Raw genomic sequence first — 20,925 nt, forward strand, 5'->3', positions numbered from 1 at the left:
GCTCTGCCGGAGGTGTGAATTGAAGATCTCTCGGACAGTGGGTTCTGCCAAACGTTCCCAACAGACCCTCACAATATGTTTGGGTCTGCTGAGCCTGTCCAGCTTCCTCCCCCGCTATCGGATCCAGCTCACCACCAGGTGGTGATCAGTTGACAGCTCCGCCCCTCTCTTCACCCGAGTGTCCAAGACATACGGCCGGAGTTCAGATGAAACAACCACAAAGTCGATCATCGACCTCCGGCCTAGGGTGTCCTGGTGTCATGTGCACTGATGGACACCCTTATGCTTGAACTGGTGTTCGTTATGGACAAACTGTGGCTAGCACAGAAGTTCAATAACAAAACACCAAGTACCCGTCAGTTCAGGGGGACCGTTCCTCCCATTCACGCCCCTCCAGGTGTCACTGTCGCTGCCCACGTGGGCGTTGAAGTCCCCCAGTAGAACAATGGAGTCCCCAGTCGGGGCCTTTTCTAGCACCCCTCCCAGGGACTCCAAGAAGGCCGTGTACTCTACACTGCCATTCGACCCGTAGGTACAAACGGCAGTGAGAGACCTATCCCTGACCCGAAGGCGCAGGGAAGCGACCCTCTCGTTCACCGGGGTAAACTCCAACACATGGCGGCTAAGCTGGGGAGCTATGAGCAATGCACCGGCCCCTTACGGATCCTCCTGCAGGTGGTGGGCCCACGGGAGGACGTCCCCACGTCGCTCTTTCGGGCTAAGCCCGGCCGGGCCCCATGAGGGGAGGCCCGGCCACCAGGCGTTCGCATTCGAGCCCCAACCCCGGGCCTGGCTCCAGGGTGGGGCCCCGGCTGCACCATGCCGGGCGACGTCACGGTCCTTGATTTTAATCTATTCATAAAGGGCTTTTGAACCACTCTTAGTCTGACCCGTCACCCAGGACCTGTTTGCCTTGGGAGACCCTACCAGGGACATATAGCCCCCGACAACATAGCTCCTAGGATCACTCGGGTACTCAAACCCCTCCACCACAATAAGGTGGCGGTTCAAGGAGGGGAACTTTAATTCCAAACAATAAAATGTGTGAGCATATACAGTAAGCATTGGTCATAATTTTCCACATTATCTTTTTCTTCGCTAACCTCTAACTTAAAAAAAAACTCACACTGATCTCGATCTGACCCCACAAACACACGCATACCTCTCACAGAGTGTGTGTGTGTGTGTGTGTGAGTGTGAGTGTGTGAGCGAAGGCACACACAGGATTAGTCTGGCTGCGCTGTCGCACACATATAGTAAATCAACTATGACAGTCGTTTAGATTATCATTATTTTTTTCACTGTCAGAGGTTGTACAGACCAGTCAGTTGATAAATGGAGAAAAAAATTCAGCAGATTGATCCTTAACGAAAATAATCAGTGGCCACACTCAGATCCAAACTACTTCAACAGAGCTGCAGCTCAGCCAGCCACAACAGTCACGTCCTGCTTTACATCAGTGCATGAGTGACAGGCCAGTAACGTAACGACATAAAATATAATAGTATAACAGTATAGTAGAACATTTTTCTGCACTGAATACCCTCTACTTTTAATACTTCCAATGCAGGACTTGTACTTGTAACAGAGCAGACTACTTTTAGAGTGTGGTATTAGAACTTAAGGATGTGAATGCGTCCTCTACCACTGGTGCTAAAATGTAAACTAACATAGTTATGCCATTTTTTAAATCATGTTTCTAACTGCTTATTCAATCCAGCTCAACTAACTAGCACAGACACTGGCAATAACAAAAGACCCCCCTGTGTTCATTTCTTTGAGAGTTGTGTAATACCCCAGTTCTGGACAGATCTGAATAACGAAGGAGTCCGTCTTTCTGCATTTTAGTGCTGATTTATTTTTAAAGCCACAAATAAAAATTACAGAACCCAACCCGGGTTGTTCCTTCCTCCAGAGACACACACACTCTGGCTGCTGGAGAGAGGAGCTCCTGGAAACACAGAACCTAATACATCTATCAGTTTTGGGCCACCCCCTTACACAGGTGAACGTGGTGTGTAGCTAAAACATTCACTTATTTATTCAGACATGGTATTCCAACACAAGATTAATACAGGAAAACAATTGGTGTCGTGGCTTACTGCTAAGCTTGAAACAGAGCAGACTAGAGCAGACTTTGAATCTTACTAAATTGCATTACTAACACATTTGATTCAACACATTGTCTAATAATTATCTGACCGATTTACTAATTTTGTTGTAGCTGATAATAATAGTTACTGTGTAATACTGTAATACAGTGAAACCTTAATGGTTTTTTGATGAGTTATCGTCAGTGGCTTTACCATATTTACTTTCTCAGTACCAGTTGTGAAAAATTCAAATGAACAGTACTTGTTCCTAGTTATGGCATTTTGTGTGAGAGAACAGTAAAGAAGGATCTCTATTAACTGTATTAGACTTCATTTTCATTTTTTTATCACTATAGCATTCATTAAAATAATTTGCATCATCCACAGCTTCCTTCAGTTTCAGTGTGAATAACCAGCAAGGTAGAGTTCTGCCCCACGGCTCAGAATTCTCCTTGTTTTCTTACCCTAACTCTCAGCTTCCTTGAGCTTATATTGGTATTATTGTTTGTTTTGCATCTGGTGAGTTTTGTTGTGTACCATTGAGTAGTATATCCCGTACTTTGCCCAGTTTAACCTCCCGTGTTGATGCGGACCGTCCTGCTTTATTTTTCCACTGTATTTTTTTCCATGTTAGTCTCTGTTTAGAGGAGGGAGGGGCCACTGCTCTCTCACACAGGCAGCCAGCTGAGCAGAGGGAGAGCAGACAATGCAAGGGATTACTCTACAGTGCAACAATCAGCCAGTAACAGAGACTGCAGAAATGCCACGTTGTCACTGCTTTGCCCATGGTCCACTTACTGAGGACCCTGTTTTGCCTCTAAACCAATAAATGAAGTCCCCATTTTCCCTCTAAATCAGTATAAGTGCCTCTTTACACACTGTGCTTTTTATGCTAATGGCTGAGGTGTGAAGGCGGGAAGTTTAAAGAGTTACCGGCAACTGCTCTGCCTGCATGCACCCCCTCCCCCCTCAAGTTCCTGGAACTTGATCTTAGTACCACCTCCTGAGGGATGCCAAAATGTATCTCCCTTCAGAGTGGGTGCACTGGAGTTGAAATAAACCCAGAAACTATGATGAACATTACTTGACTCAACATGTTTCAGAAAATTCCTATAGTGGAAAGACTGCTTTAGTTAAACTCAAATACATGGCCCATTCAAGTGGGCATTTTAACTTACCAGTGTCTCCTTCAGACGTTAAAGATTTAATAATTTCATAATAATGGTGCATAACTGTTTTTAACAGCTCATCTCTCTTTGACCTGTGAAAAATTATGTTATATGTAGTTTTAGGCAGGGCAGCACAGTGGCGGCATAGTGCAGCCTCACAGCAAGAAGGTTTTGGGTTCGAGCCCTGGCCGACCCGGTGCCTTTTTGTGCAGACTCTGCATGTTCTCCATGTGCCTGCGTGGGTTCTCTCCAGCTTCTTCCTGCAGTCCAAAGACATGCATCTTAGGTTGACTGGTAACTCTAAACTGCCCATAGGAGTGAGTATGTGTGGTTGTCTGTCTACGTGTCAGTCTAGTGACAGACTGGCAACCTATCCAGGGTGGACCCCACCTCTCACCCAGTGTCAGCTAGGATAAGCAGCATAGATAATGGATGGATAACTCTATGCAGATTCATCTTAAATCAACAAAATTATGATCACTATAGCAAGTTGGAATATAAACAATATTTGAACACAATTCTGGAACATTTGTGTGAATGTGATCAATACATAATGGAGACCAATGACATTAACTGCAACTCTGATAAGTCCCTCTATAACCAGTTTCAAATTAAATGCAGAGGATATTAATGCATTTTTTTTCTTAACCATACCAACTTTATTTATAAAGCACTAAAACAACCAAGGTGGACCAAAGTGCTGTACATGGCAATAAACAATATATATTAAAAACACAACCCACAAGCACAAGCAAGATCACCACCAACCCTATAAAACCATTTCTATCAGATTTGCTACACGAGTTTCTGAGCAAAAAAAAAATCGCCAAAAATGCCCCGTATATCAAATGTGATACAAAAAAATGTTTAAATAAACAAAATAGTATGGCAAATTTATTCCTATAATCCTGGACTGTCTGTCAATGCATAAATGGCAAATAAAAATCTTGAATCTTGAATTTTCTTTTGGATTTTGTTAAAAGGTTTAATAAACATCTCAGTTCCAAAAAAAAAAAAGCCAGAGGGGGCTTCATCTGCTCTGAAGGACTGTTTTGACACTACAGACTGGGACATTTTCAAACAAGCATCCACTCACAATAATCACACATAGAGGAATACACTGAGGCCATCACAGCATACATCACAAAGTGCATTGATGATGTCACATACTGCAAAAATATCAGTGTTCGTGCCAACCAGAAGCCATGGTGAGGTTCCCAGACTCCTTAGGGCTCGGGATGTAGCCTTTAGGGCCGGCGACGCCGCAGGCCTAGCAACAGCAAGAGCCAGCCTATCCTGTGGAATCAGGGAGGCAAAACAATACAGCAAAAAAATATTTGGACACTTCAGCAACACTAGAGATATTTGCAATATCATCTGAGGGCTCGGGATGCAGCCTTTAGGGCTGCAATGATATTTGCAATATCATCATCATCAATATATGTGAGTGTGTGTTATGATTTTAGAGCAGTTCTCTGCAGGTGTGAAAACACTAAATCAATACTGTTATGATAATTCATTTTAGAAGTATATATGGTGATACAGATTGGCTTGTGCAACTTAATGACCTCTGTGTGTGTGTTACTGTGCACAAACAAACAGCCCAGTTCCAGCATGTGTCAGCAGTCATGCTGGAGTGTTGGAGAATGCTGCCCTCATGTGCCTCCTCCTAGAAAAGCAGCACCACAAACCCATCTGCTGCAGGCTGTATGTTTTCTTAATGTAAATGACACAGGTAAAATAACACACACTTATTTCTGTTGCAGGTTATGGACACATTATCTAAACTTTCCCACACAGTGATTGTGCAACAGACTGGAATCAGGTATGCTACATGAAGTACAGTAAAATACTTCATCTTTTAAGACATTAAACAATGTGGAGATTATGATATTTTATACACACTGATATATAAAACCATGTGACACTGTAACAGTAGTACATTTACTCATGTATTGTACTTAACTACAGTATTTAGCTACCTGATCATACTCGAGTACTTCCAGTTTATGCAACTATATACTTATACGTCATTACATTTCAGAGAGAAACTTTATATTATTATTATATTTTAACTGCACTACATTTATAGAATAGTTGTAGTTATGACTTAACTACTTCTTAAATTAAAAATTTACATGAACATGTGATAAAAATACAGTACAAGACATTAAGACAGTCTACTGTACCACCACAGGTTCTGGATGTCTCTGAGTTGTTAGCATTTTCACCAGAGACATTTTCTCCCTAAACTGTTTACATGGTTTCATTTAAGCAAGTGTTTGAGGCCAAAAGAGGTCAAATCATCCAGTATTTCGTGAAAAGCAAAGATTCAAGAAAAATACAAAAGTAATCATTTTGTGCATTAATCATCTTGTGAAGCATCAGATTTATCATTTGTCAACTTCACATTTATGTAAAGTCGTTAAATCTGCAGCTTCACCAGCTACAAAGCTAAATGCTACTTGCGTACAGATGTCTTCATTTAACAAGCTGATAATGTCATGTACTGTGTGATCAGTCACAGGGGTCATCTACTTTGTTGAGACTTTAACTTTACTTTTCTTGGTCATTGAATACATTTTGTACTGCTATAGTGTTGGTACTTTTACTTAAGTAAAGGATTTGACTTCTTCCACCACTGCAATATGGCAAAGTGTTTTCACTACACTATAGTAGACATGCTACAGCAGGGCATATACACTGAATATTTTCTCTGTCCCCTTTAAAGACCCTTTCCAACAGAGGAGAGTGTTGAAGATGATGGAATCTACAACCACCTGGAGGATCTCATTGAGTATGTCTCCTCTTGGTCATTTTGTCTTTTCTTTTATTTCTGCTTTTACTCCACTCCTACAGATTTTAATTAAAAAATATTTAAAAGGCATTTGTTAAAGTCAAAATCAAATCAAATCAAATTTTATTTGTATAGTGCCAAATCACAACCAAAGTTATCTCAGGACACTTTACAAACTAAGGTTGAGATCTTACTGTTATCACTATTATTACAGAGGGGAAACCCAACAAATCCCCTTGAGCAAGCACTTGGTGACAGTGGGGAGGAAAAACTCCTTTTAATGGAAGAAACCTCCGACAGACCCCGGCTCTTGGTGGGCAGCCTTCTGCCTCTACCGGTTGGGGTGAGTGGATAGAAGAGAGAGAGAAGAAAGAAAAGCAACAAGACACAGCAAACAATCAAACACTGGTCAGGTTGATGTGGCTGGTGACTGCTCATCAGAGACGTAGAACTCCAGAACCCGGGCTGCAGAACTTGCAGAAAGGTACAGGGAGAGAGAGAAGGGGCACACTACAGGAGAGAGGAGACACAAAGTTAGTGATGTGTAATGGTGGCATATAGAAGCACAGAGAGAGAGGGGAAGAGAGGAGAGAAACTCAGAACATCATGCCCCTCCCCCCAGCAGTCTAGGCCTATAGCAGCATAACTAAGGGAAGGCACAGGGCCACCTGATCCAGTCCTAACTATAAGCTTTATCAAAGGTGAGGGCAATCCCTCCCGACTCATGCTTCATTTGTGTCTGTTGCCATACAAATTAGTGAGTCAACACCAACAATACTTTAATTATTGACCACCAAAAAATAAGAACAATTTTTTAACTTCATTTTTCAGTGTTTTAACTTCTCCATGTACTTTATCATCTAATGTCATTTTACTAGGTGATTTTAATATTCATATGGATAATGCCAACAATGTGTTCACAGGACGGGACTTGATGCATTGCCTCGACAGCTTTGGTCTTCAATAATTTGTCGATTTTCCAACTCACTCTAAATGTCACACTCTTGACCTAATCTGTTGCTGGACCTTCTCACTGTGCTGCACCAGATCTGCCCATATCAGACCATACATTTGTATCTTTTAGCATTAATGTGCCATCATCCAAAACTTCCCAACAACATTCCATGCCTTTTTGTAATGCGAAAAAATATTATCTCAAATGTCACAACAATATAAGGCTCCAATGCACATCAGAGATGTTGAGATAGGTATAGTGAGCCTGCCCACTTCTATAAAAACTCTCTCAACGAGCCAGATCTTGTTATTACAGCAACTTAATTAAGTATAGTGAAGGCTGCAGCAAACCTTTGTTTTCTACTGTCACTAATATTCCGAACCCTCCTGATATTCCCCACACAGGGAGTCTGTTTGGTCAGAAACATGCACACCAGGGACTGCTGGAGGTCATGTTGTAGGGCTCTTGCAGTGCTCCTCCTGTTCCTCCTTGCACAGAACAGCAGATACCAGGCCTGCTGCTAGGTTGTTGCCCTTCTACAACCCTGTCCAGCTCTCCTGGTGTAATGGCTCCTTATATCTCCTCCACGCTCTTGAGACTGTGCTGGGAGACACAGCCAAACTTCTTGCAACCTAATTGGGCTAATTCACAATCACATGTGCTTCCTAAATGAACGTATTGATATTCCTGAGGTTTATCTGACTTGGTGTTCTGTTGTGATGATCAAGTGTTCCTTTTAGTTTTTTGTGAGCGGTTTAGTTAATGAATGGTCATGCAATACTGTGTTATGACCACAACTTAAGATGTGGATATGAGATAATTCATGTTACAGATGTGACGGTAATTACTCAGTACTATGCTTCACTTTAGTTGATAAAGGGCATGCAAAGATGAGGTAACCATGAAGTAATGAGGGACTACTGAGTAAATATTGACAGAATGTATCGCTGCCTGAGGAGGACACAAATTGTACAGGTAATGGAGAAGTGAGGGGGTCTCACATAATTGCAGAGGAATTAGAGGGACCACTTCATAGTCTAAATACTCAGTGTCAGTATGAGTATTTAAGTTTAGGTAACATGTTTAGGTAATGAATAATGAATGAGTACTTACTATTTTGTGCCCAAAAGTGTAATCAAAAAAGAGTCATCAAGAAAGTGGGGGTGTGTGTGACATAGCCATAATTATGAACTAATCATTAGATAATGATTCACTGATATATTATCTCCCGGTTGGTTCTGTCACAACTAATCATTATTTAATACAGAGATGTTGTTAGGTAAGTACTTGTCAGAAATGATCTGTGTCATTCATTAGTTCCTGATTTATTCCTCATGCACATTGTTGGGTATCATATGGTGAATGCTGCAAACCATCTTAAATATCTCGTATGTGCTGTTGAACAACAAATCTTTTCTTACTACTGGTTTTTGAATGAGGCCCAGTGTTTAACCCTCCTTCCTCACCTCAGCCTTCTCACCTTCACCCTAATAAACACATGCACTCACACATCCACAATCCTTTACAGCCTCGGTGTAGATACAGTATTTCTTTAGAGAACTCTTCCTGTATGTTCCTTTCTACCTGATGACATTTGGTTCCAAGGAAAACATATAAAATGTTAGCAACTAACACACATGTTAGTTGCTAAGGTGCAGTAAATTGCTCTGATGTGAGCATTCAAACCACACCTACAGCATGGTCTCACACATAAAGGTCTTTGCTTGTGTGACTAACAAGACTTGTAGTGTAGCTTTACAATCCACATCTGTTAAACTAGAACTCTGTGTTTTGTGTGAACCTTTTATGTGGCTGTGGTTACCCACTCATTGTGAAACTAATCTAATATCACTGCCATATTCTGTGCGCTGCAGTGAGGTGGAGGATGAGGAGGATCTCTATGACTGCGTGTATGATGATGAAGATGGTGACGAGATCTATGAGGACCTGATGAAGACAGAAGCTATGCCTTCTCTGGTCAGTCTCCTGTCTTTAACTTCACTCACAAAATGGAGTCACCATCTAAGTTAAAGGTGTAGTCAGCCATTCTAGCAAAACAATGTCTACATTTTGATCAGCATCTATACAAGTTGTTTCAGTTAGGGTTTCATAATAATAATGTATTCTTATGTGACGTTACCACAGAGATTGCCCAACCTAACTGAACAGTGGTGGAAGATGTACTCAGATCCTTTACTTCAGTAAAAGTAGCAATACAACTGTATAAAAATACTTTGCTACAACTGAAAGTCCTTCATTCACAGTGTTACTTAAGTATAAAAGTATTAGCATCAAAACATACTTAAAGTACTACCACTCCAAATCAGAAAAAGTTGGTACAGTATGTAAAATCTAAATTAAAACTGAAAACAGTGATGTGTAAATCACCTGTGTCCTGTATTACACTGAAAACAGTACAGCAGCACATTATTTGATGCGACACCTCATCAATTTTATTCTTTATTTAAAATAAACACTCACTTCAGATTTGGAGTTTTAAAGTAAAAGTACTCATTATGCAGAATGGCACATATCACATTCCTGTGGAGGTTAGTTTTAACTAGCTTATATGCATTTAATTTGAATTACTGCTGGGTAGCTTGTGAATTTTCCACCACAGATCAGGTCACAGATGAGGTCTTATAATTATGTGTTTTGTATTAATTTGGCTCTGAAAAGTAACTAGTAACTAAAGTTATACAATAAATGTAGTATAATATTTGCCTCTAAAATGTAGTGACATCAAAGTATGAACAAAAAAATGAAAATACTCAAGTACAGATACCTCAAAATTCTATTTGGGTACAGTACTTGAGTAAATGTACTTAACTTTCCACCACTGTAACTGAACCACATCATAATTACCATAATGGTTTTCAGCGGTGTATATATAATACAATACACCCAGCTGTCCACCCTGTGCGTCATCCTCATCACTCGTCCTGGCTCTCTCCATCTTTTGAAAGCAGCACCTATGTTTACATGGGTCCCCGACCTCGTGCTTCTGTCTTTCAGCTCCTCAGTTCTTCAGCCACGTAGGCTGTAACTGTTTCTTTACACTTTGACTTGCCTTTGTGTATGAAAATGTGCTATATAAATAAACTCGCCTTGCCTTTAGGCTGTGCAGTGATGTTGTGAATTTCCAGACTCTAGCTTACTGCTACCCCCACCGCCATGTTGTGCATGAGCGAGAGCACTCCTTTTGCTGACTGGCTGAAATCAGCGGGGCCCAGCTCCGATCCATTTCTTGCCTATTACAGAGCTAAGGTGGCACACAACTGCCTGGGATTTGTGGAGCACACACAATAAAAGGCCAGAAAGAGGAATGTGAGGGAGTTTTTGCTGAATGTGACAAAATGCATGATGTATTGGAGTCGCTAGCAAAGAAAACAATTAAATATTTTAGGAAATGCATTTATTCATTTTCCTTTTGAGATATATGTATAGCACTGATACCAGACATTTTATCCCTGTAAAGCCTGACACATCAAAAAATAGCCAGAACATTCTAATATTTTGGAACTGAGATGTTTATTAAACAAAATTTTACCAAAATCCAAAAGAAGATTCAGGATTCAGGATTTTTATTTGCCATTTATGCATAGACAGTCCAGGCATATAGGAATAAATGTGCCATATTATTTTGTTTATTTTCATTTTTTTGTATCACATTTGATACATGGGGCATTTTTGGCGATTTTTTTTTTTTTGCTCAGAAACTCACATATTAAATGTAATACAAATGGTTTTATAAGGTTAAAAGAACTTTAAGTTATAAACCTTTTTAATCAATGTGAATAGACCTGAAGATCTAGATTTTAGACAATTCCCACACCGTGGGTGTGTCTTCCCCATCACTTTGGGTTTCACCTTCCACATCCTTTCAGGCCCTGGTTCTTCTCCATTTTCTCATACTCCTTCCTGATGTTGCTGTTATTTAGGACTGTTATATCTATCACTGCTACTGCCTTCTGTTGCCTGTCTGCCATCACAGTGTCTGGTTGATTAGTCAGGACTTGTCTGTCTGGATTTGGAAATCCCTCAGGATTTTTGTCCTGTCATTCTTCACAACTTTCTGAGGCTTTTCCCATCTGGACTTGGGAGGGTTTGTGCCATAGTCAGCGCAGATGGTCCTGTACACAATGCCAGATACTTAGTAGTGCTGTTTTGGGTAGGCCGTTGCTGTATGCCTTTGGCACCCTGCCAGTGTGTGTTTGTTTGATTAGATTTTATAAATAGGATCCCCATTAGCTGTAATGACAGCCGCTACTCTTCCTGGGGTCCCGACATGTTTGACTGTCTCTGGGACTTCTCTGCACAGTTTCTACCTTTGATCCTGTCTAATGTAGTAAACCCTGCTTCTATTGATTTGTTCTTGTGCTGCTATGATCAGTGCCCTCTTTCAGTTCAACCTTTTCCAGCTCCTGGTATTATCACCCAGTGTCAGCCACCTCAGCTGTCCCTGCAGGATCTTGTCACCCCGTGCCATTTTTCTACTTGATCTTTGTTCTCTGGCTGCTGTTGCCTCAGTCTCTCAGCAGCTCGTCTCTGGGTGGCATCTTACGGATGCCCTATACATATACTTATGCGCCGTTGTCAGTTTTATATTTTTTTGTTCTACATTAAACAGAAATCATATTCATGTACTATATTGAAACTTGCAGATGGTCTGGGTTTTGTACCTTAAGAATGTATAATATTAATTGCATGATTTATGTGATAAATGCTTTGTTCATTAAACAAATTATAGTACCTCACACACAGAGTCATAATTGGTAGACAACCCGCTGGCATGTTTGAGCCTCTGACAAACGCTTATACTGAGTACATCTATTTGGAAACTCACTGGTTTGTCAGCCCACGGTGCTGACACATTGTTAACAGGTATTTTTGTTTTTGTGCATGTGTCCAGGCGCTTCACAGGCAGGTGGAGACTGACATCAGGAGCTGCTGTTTAACAGAGATGAAACAGACAGAGGAGAAATACACTGAGACTCTGGAGTCTATAGAGAAGGTACATCACATGAATATTATACTCTACACTTCTGAACATTATTCGCAGTAAATGTATGCAACTTAACAAGTGGATTAAACAACAAACTAAAACTAAAGCATTTGAAATGTTCAGTTTAATCTCCGTTTTTTTTGTTGAAGTAGATGAAAATCTCTAAAGTATTTCCAGTTTCAGCATAAGAACCGGTTGTCTGAGCAATAAAGACAAACTGTAAAAAACTTATCACATGAGAGAAAGACTGACAGTATGTGGTACATTCTGAAACCTTACAATATATGCTACATAGGAGCCGAAAAGTGCAAATATTCAGCAGTGAGTGTGCAATTATGCATGTGCAAACTGAGTGTGTAAACAGTACAGGCGAATTACATGAGGTAGATCCGATCCTGAGTCAGCTGTTTAGAAGTCTGAGGGCAGTAGGAGAGAAAGAGCTTTTCAGTCTAGAAGTCCTGCATTTCACACTTCTGAGCCTCCGACCAGAGGGCAGGGGTATGAACAGTCCATGCTGGGGTCTTTGAGGATGTCCAGAGTGGACCCTGCCTCTCACCCAGTGTCAGTTGGGATTGGCTCCAGCCCCCCCTACAACCCTACTCAGGAATAAGCAGTATAGATAGATGGATGATTGGTATAGGTGCAGATTACAGTGCTGTCCAGCCATTTAATAGCTATCAGTCATTATACCCTGTGTGGTAAATGCTCTGCAGAGAGGGCAGTGGAGTCCTGGTGATCTTCTCCACAGTCTTTACCACTCTGCAGATGCTTGCGGTTCATATCAGTAGTGCTGCCCTACCAGACAGTGATGTAGCTGGTCAAGATGCTCTCGATGATGCAGCTGTAGACGTTGCAAAGGATCCTAGGCGACATGCCAAACCTCCTCAGCCTCCTCAGGAAGTACAGCTGCCGTTGGGCCTTCTTGACCAGCTGTGTGGTATTATGTGTCCCGGTGAGGTCCTCACTGATGTGGACGCCCAATTATTTGAAGCTGCTCACTCTCTCCACTTCAAGCCCCAGGAAGAACAGTGGCTGATGTATTCTCATTTCCTTCCTCATGTCCACTGTCATCTCCTTTGCCTTGTCCATGTTGAGGGTGAGATTATTGTCCTTGCACCATGACACCAGACTGGCCACCTCCCTCCTGTAGGCTGCTTTGTCCCTGCCAGTGATGTGACCTATCACTGCGATGTCGTCCGCAAATGTAAGGATGATGTTGTCTTTGTGGGAGGTGATACAGTCGTGGGTGAACAGTGTAGAGGATGGAATTGAGGACACATCCCTGTGGGGTGCCAATGTTCGTGATAATGCTGGCTGAAGTCCTGTTGCCAATCCTGACAGTCTGGGGCCTGCCAGTCAGAAAGTCCAGGAGCCAGTCACAGAGGGTGGGGTGCAGACCCACTGTGGACAGTTTGTGGGTGAGTTTGTGGGGGATAACTGTGTGAAGACAGAGCTGTATTCAATGAAGAGTATCCGGATTGTAAGAGTCTCCATTTTCCAGGTGAGAAAGGGAATAGTGTGACACCTGGCGCGGTCCATGTGTGTGCGCGCTTCCTCTCTGTGCTGTGGCTGGAGGTCTCAAAACGGGTGTAGAAGGTGTTGAGGTCATCCGGCAGGCTGTCTGTGGAGCTGATGATGCTGGTGGTGGTCCTGTAGTCTGTGATGTGCTGCAGGCCTTGCCACATCCGTCCGAAGTCAGCAGTAGAATAGAAGCCATTCAGCTTCTCTCTGTACTGCCTCTTGGCCGCTGTGATGGCTTTCCTCAGTCTGTACTTTGCAGTTTTGTACTCTGTCTCATCGCCTGATCTGAATGCATGAGAGTGAGCATGCAGCATGTGGCATACCTGACTGTTTATCCAGGGCTTCTGGTTGTGAAAACCTCCTGACTTATATGGTGGGCACGATGTTGTCAATACAGGTACTAATGTACCCGGTCACATACTCAGCATAATCCTGTACACCAACAGAAAAGTCCTCTGAGGTGGCTGCAGATTTAAACACATCCCAGTGTGTCTGGGCAAAACAGTCCTGCAGGGTGCCTTCAGTCTCTGAGGTCCAGAGTTTAATTTGTTTGGTGACAGGGTTTGTTTGTTTCAGTCTTTGTGTGTAAGTTGGAAACAGGAATAAAGAAATGTGGTCCGAGTATTTGAGCTGGGTGTGGGGTGCAGCCCTGTATGCACCATGTATGTTACTGTAAACGTGATCCAGAGTGTTCTTGCCCCGGGTGGGAATGTTCACTTGTTGGTAATATTTGAGAAGTACAGTCCATAAATTGCACTGGTTAAAGTCGCTGGTGACAATAAAAACAGCATCAAGATGAGCCGTCTCTAGTGCGCTGATGACGTCGTGGAGTTTGCTGAGAGCCACAGATGGATTAGCTCTTGGGCTAACATACACAGCAGCGAGAAACACAGCACTATGCTCTCTTGCTAGATAATAGGGCCGGCATTTCAGCAATTAAAACTCCACTTCTGGCAAACAGTGCTTATAAACAGTGCTTATATTGTGGGCAATGAACAATAATCTAATATAGTGTATCGTAATTGTAATGTATAAATCTACAAATATAATAAAACATCCTGTCAAATGTTCAAATAACAGACTAAATCTATTACATTATGAATTATGCTTCAGCCTGTGGTGCTTTTATTTTGATATTACTTCCTGTTTTTGTTTCACCACAGTTTTGGTCTTTTTACTTCCATTATCACTCACATTAGTTTCACCTGCTCCTTATTGTTTGCACCTGTTTTTCACCTCTATTTAGGCAGCGTCCTCCCACCACGACACTCCCAGATTGTTCTAGACTCCAGCTCTCACTTTCCAGCATTATTTGGTTTTGGTATTTTGTGTTGTGACCCGGATTGTGTATGTTGACAATTCTGTTCTGCCTTGCCCTCTTGTTTCGGACTGCTTCCCTGTATGAATTATCGGACTTCTCTTTTGGACTACGAACTTTGGATTCCTTGGATGTATGTGTTTGCTGGCTCTGACCTTGGACTGTTATACCAACCCGTAAGGGCGTTTTGTGTTACACTGTGTCTTGTCTTATTTTTCTGTTCAGAGTTAGTGCTCTTATTAAAGAGACAGTTTTGTTGCACATATCCTCGTCTGGCCATTTAATAGAGTTCACCCATGACATATTCGGCAGCATCACACGCCGATCCTGACACCGGCCGACCTGGGGCCTTTCACTGTGGAGTTTGCATGTTCTCCCTGTGCCTACGTGGGTTCTCTGGTTTCCTCCCATGGTCCAAAGACATGCAGCTTAGGTTGACTGGTGACTCACATTTCCCCTAGGAGTAAGTGTGTGTGGTTGTCTGTCTCTGTCAGCCCTGTGATAGACTGGCGACCTGTCCAGAGTGGACCCTGCCTCTCGCCCAGTGTCAGCTGGGATTGGCTCTAGCCCCCTGACAACCCTACTCAGGAATAAGCAGTATAGATGGATGGTTGATTGGTATAGGTGCAGATTACAGTGCTGTCTAGCCATTTAATAGCTATCAGTCGTTATGCCCTGGATTCCAAGATTGGTGCCACTGTTGCAGTAGCTCTCATCCACTGAGTCATGTTTACTTCTGAAGGTATGAACTTCACTCCCTATGTATATAAAAGGATTGTTTGATTTCACAATTCCCATGACCCTGTTTGGGACAAAGCGGTATAGAAAATGGATGGATAGATTTCACAATTAGAGTGACATTGGGAAATGAAAAAAAAACAAGCTTCTTTGGTTTTTATTTTACTGACAAAATTAATAAACAAGAAAACTTCAATATTTAGGTTTGTACACATACTACTTTCCTCTGTCCCAGTCATACAGCACATCGTGATGAACACTGCTAAGTCATAGTAATATTTTACTACTCTAATTTGAACTGATATGTTGCTGTTCAAGCTGACCCATAATCAATGGAACTTTGCTTTAACAAAGTTTTCCACTGCAACTAGTTTGGACTTTCATTGTGGCAGTTCTTTTTCGAAGCCCACATGACAAATAAGCAAAAGAGCTGAGAGTGTTATGGTTGGTTCCCCTCACCAGGAGGGTGAGGGAGAACTGTGGTAGGACTCAAGCTTGTCAGCGTGGAAATCTAAAACACGTAATATTTTTGGCATAAACTAAGTAATGTTACATTAATGCTCCGGCGATGACGGCATGTCTGCCAGAGGTTTATATAAGAAGGAACGTAATCAGCGGGATGCACCCCAGCTGTGTGCGCCGACAAACGAATCGCTAATTACGAATGCAACACAGCTGAGGTTTCGAATCCCACAGGCCAAGAGAACAGAGGAGAGAGAGGTGGAAGAGAGGCAGGTCGAGAGAACAGAGGAGACAAAGGCGGAAGAGAGGCAGGTCGTGCCGAGCGGACCTGACAGTGAGGAGAATATATAGGCTGAGACATGAAGCCAGTGAGCAGCAGGTGAAGGCAATGACTGATAATCAAAGGCCAGAGTAAAGCTGAGGCAGGTGAGATGACATGGAACAGGAAATGCTTTGAAAATAAATGTATGGAACAGGAAGTAGGCCCTAACCATGACACTGTTTTGTTTAGTATAAGATTTGTATTAACATTACAACATAAATGTGATCCTACATCCACAATCTCATTTACATTATTTAGAGTCAGAGCCAAACAAAAGCTCTTATTAAGGTTGGGAAATTTAATGCATTAATTGTGGCAATTAATGTGAACAAATGAATATCACTTTTGGCTTTTCCCGTTAGGGGTCACCTCAGCGAATCGCCACACTGACCATTTGCATGTTGAGATTTGGCATGTTTTACGCCGGATACCCTTCCTGATGCAACGCTGACTTGAACCCAGGCCCCAGCGGCGAGAGTGCTGAATCCTAGCCACTAGACTCAAGTAATCCAACTATCTTAATAGTTGCTTTGGATTTTAGGTCCTCTATGTTGGCTAAATTGAAAAGTGCATTGTCGAACTTTGGGTCTTGAATTAATGTGAACAAATATAAAGTGTAAAGAAATTAACCCTGTTATGCAGCATCTTTCATTTTTACTTCCTGTGGCTATATGCTAATGATTCCCCATCTTTCTGCTAATGTGTGCTCACGCTAGTTATGGAGAAGAAAAGAAAATGTTTTAGATTTAGAAATCATACTTGCTGAGCTGGAACACATTGCTGGGGAAAGGGACATGCGGACTACCTTGTTGAACCTGCTGCCACTGTGACCTGAACTCGGATAAGCAGTAGATAATGGATGGATGGATGGATTGACTGCACAAAGTTACCAGATGGCTATTTGGGAAAAAACTAAAGTAGTGTGCACATTTTGCAAAGCTGAATTTAACTATCAATACCTCCCACTAGTCCTGAACTGCACCAAATGCCCAATACAAGGAAGGGGGGAGTTTGGGAGAAAGGTATTGTTTGTTTGTAGATTATGTTAAAACTTTGTCAAGTTATATTAATTTCTTTACATTCAAGGAAAATATTTAGCTGCTAGCAGACTGTCTGTTTAGTGTTTATTAGTTGATTAGTTTGATAGTGTCTTTGGTCTACTCCTTGATTCTGCTATTGGTAGCCAGTATATAGGTTCACCTGTGTGTCACATGGTTTTTGTTGCAGTATCAGTCCAGTTTGCTGTATTTTGAGTTTCCTTATCTCCTGTTGACCTCTTTGAGGGCCTAGTTTAGTTGATATTGATGTTATTTATATTTTTCCTTACTTTTGGGTTAATAAAATGCCCATTGTTTTTGAACTTTAAAAGCTGTGTGTCCTTTGCCTCACTGTTTGGTCCCTGACACAAACAGACAAAATATCCAGGTGCTACTGCTGAGTAGTGAAGGCTGATGGAGGCTTCGTTGAAGCTTCGACACAGTACTCACAAAAATAGTTCATTACTCAAGGCTTCAATGACGCAGTGCTCGAGTAGGACATCTAGTGTTCAATAAAATTAAGTGCAATCGAGACATGTCATTTATTGGTTCATGGATTGTTTGGGATTTGGTTTGCCATGCATATTCCTGTTCGACTACACTACATGGTTGTATGGTTTCAAGCTGACACAGTAAAATATAAAATAAACATGAACTCATATTGAAGACCATGTTTCTTATTTGGCATGTCTGATTGTAACCCTATATACTCCACTTGTATTTTGTGTTATGAAACATTTAAATGGTGCTGCTACATTCATGAGATGTGCTCTACAAATTCAGACAGATGTCATTTTCACATGGAACTGGTGCAAATACAGATTATATTATGGGCTTTGGCAAAGTATGTTTTGGGGTTCATTGGTAAAGAGGTTCATGGGTACTTGGGTAAAGAGGGTGTGCTTGTGTAACTTATCTAGATATGTATATCTAGCTAGATAGTTAATCTCTCTTTGTATATGTCTTATCTATATCTAATGTTATTTAGGACTATCTATGTAACTATCTATCTAGTTGTATCTAACTATGTAACTAATTTATCTATTTCTCTATGTAGCTATCTATTGATCTATCTCTCTATCTACAGTGATTCTCCACTAAATACACAATCTGCTACAACACTAACTCTCAAAACAACTAATGACAACAACAGCAACAAACCAACCTGCTCTGCAAAGAAAAATTCAAATGAACGCCACTAAGTAGGGATATCCTCTCCCTGAATACACACTATATCGAAAAGTAATTCACATGACAAACTGAACCAATCAGCTGATTTGTATGAGATCCAATGCACCCAACTGCTTTGAACGTCACTCAAGTGCTTCAAACGTCACTAGTCATGTGATCAAGACACGCCTCGGCACAGTGGTTAGGTACAGTTGCTTCGTGAGCTACCGTGCACGTGTCGGAGTCTCGGGTGTCAGAGGACCATCTCTACTGCTGAGATGTCAGACGCTCCACTGGGCTACTTTACTACAGTGTGGTACTTGGTGGACCATTAGCCAAACAAACAAATGATAAGGTAACAGAGGGTTTAGCTAACTGAATATGTAAACATTGTCACCCTGTTAACACATTAGAGGATGACTGTAATACAATGGACTCTCCTTTTCTTTTGATTTCTTTTCATCTGTCCTTTTTTGAAGTCACTGAAATTCTTTTGTTCAAATTTTATTCTTGCTCAAGTTGTATTTGGCGAAAGAATAACCATGGGTCACAGTTTGTATTTTTTTTTTTGTTTTGTTTTGTTTTGGTCACAAATTGGAGTCTAGGTTAAAATGATGCTATTAAAGAAATATTTTTTGAAACAGACTTCCTTTGCAATTCTTCTATGTTAGTTTGGTATACAGATTTGGTTAGATTTGGTATGGTGTCGAGGGAAGGGAGGTGCCCTGGAGGCATCCTGATAAGATGACTGAACCACCTCAACTGGCTCCTTTCGATGTGGAGTGGCAGTGGTTCAACTGCGAGTCCTTTCTGGATGTCTGAACTTTGCACCCTATCTCTAAGGTTAAGTCCGGCCACCCTACGAAGGAAACTCATTTCGGCCACTTGTATTGTATTGTCTTATTATTTATGTCACTGCCCACAGCTCATGACCATAGGTGAGGGTTGGAGTTGGGTTGACTGGTAAAATGAGAGCATTGCCTTTCAGCTCAGCTATTTTTTACACCATGACGGTCTGATACAGCAGTCGCATTACTGCTGTTGTTACCTCTATCTGCTCGTCAGTTTCATGCTTGATTTTACTCTCGCTCATGAGCAAGAACCCAAGATGCTTTATCTCCAGCAACTAACTCCCAACACAGAGGGAGCAGTCCACCATTTTCTGGCAGAGCACCATGGCCTCAGACTTTGAGAGATGGGATGAGAGAGAAATTTTCCCAGAGGTGCGAGTTGAAGACATCCCGGACAAAGGCTTCAGCCAGGCATTCCCAGCAGACCCTCACTACACATTTGGGTTTCCCAGGTCTGTCCAGCAGCCTCCCCACCACCTGACCCAACTCACCACCAGGTGGTGATTAGTTGACAGCTCTGCTCCTCTTTTTACCTGAGGGTCCAAGACATGCGGCCTTAGATCCGATGATACGACAACAAAGTCAATCATCAATCTAAGGCCTGAGGTATTCTGGTACCAAGCACACTTATGAACAACCTTATCAGAAATAATCAAGAGAAGAATCCAAAAGAAAAATAATTACTTGCAGTTCTATATAAAATAACAAAGTGCTCCACCTTAACCAAGTACAACAGTAGAATGCTGCTCACACAGCAATACATGGGTATTTAAATTATAAAATGAATAATAGTCAGGTAATACTTTTAATATTTAAAGTACATTTTCACAAGTATAATTACATAGTTTTACTTAAGTATCATTTTCAGTGCTGGGCCTTTACTTTTAACAGAGTATTTTTACTGTGTTGTATTAGTATTTTTATTTAATGAAAGAATTTGATTAGTTTCATACCACTGGTTCTTTGCACTTCAAATTATTCTTCATTATTCAAGTTGACATGAGCCCATACTGGAATACAGTAGGTCAAACTTTCTCTGGGTGGTTTGATTTTGTGCAGTACTGTAAAAGCACTGAAAATCAATTCGGCCTCCTCATCACCTGTAATATGAGAAACTCTGAAACTGATTAATGAAACTAATGGCAGTCACCGGGTTTGTTGTAGAGTATAATGGACCCAGAAGAAAATGAGGGGAAATTTTTGTTTTGAAAATGGCACTGGAGCACTGCATCCAGGAGACTGCACCAAAAAGCGAGAAGTCTTTTTGTTGTGTTTTCTGCCTTACCCTGAACTTTTACAGGACGGAGGAAGGCCAGCACTCTCTCACCCTGATCCACAGTTACTTCTTTTCTCCCTGCTGTGTATGTTCATGTCTGGAAAATGGACTTCATCTGATTTCCCAGTGGAATATCTCAGTTGATGACTTTCAGTATGAAGTGGATGGTGGAATTTAGTTTGTGCTTGCCCTCTCCTTTGAGATGTAAACA

The 20,925-nt window shown here is 41.6% G+C and overlaps 1 protein-coding gene across 3 annotated transcripts in view; it reads left to right on the forward strand.

The window, feature by feature from the left end:
• vav3 (vav guanine nucleotide exchange factor 3) overlaps window positions 1-20,925 on the forward strand; it is a 114,352-nt gene that overhangs the window by 39,311 nt on the left and 54,116 nt on the right. For all 3 annotated transcript variants that reach the window (XM_020625019.1, XM_020625020.1, XM_020625021.1), the window contains exons 3-6: window positions 5,029-5,087; window positions 5,994-6,059; window positions 8,889-8,991; window positions 11,927-12,028. In XM_020625019.1, the coding sequence (XP_020480675.1) occupies window positions 5,029-5,087; window positions 5,994-6,059; window positions 8,889-8,991; window positions 11,927-12,028 (330 nt within the window). The remainder of the gene's footprint in view (window positions 1-5,028; window positions 5,088-5,993; window positions 6,060-8,888; window positions 8,992-11,926; window positions 12,029-20,925) is intronic.

Source organism: Monopterus albus, unplaced genomic scaffold (genome assembly GCF_001952655.1).
Source record: "Monopterus albus unplaced genomic scaffold, M_albus_1.0 scaffold343.1, whole genome shotgun sequence".
Classification (NCBI taxonomy): Eukaryota; Metazoa; Chordata; class Actinopteri; order Synbranchiformes; family Synbranchidae; genus Monopterus; species Monopterus albus.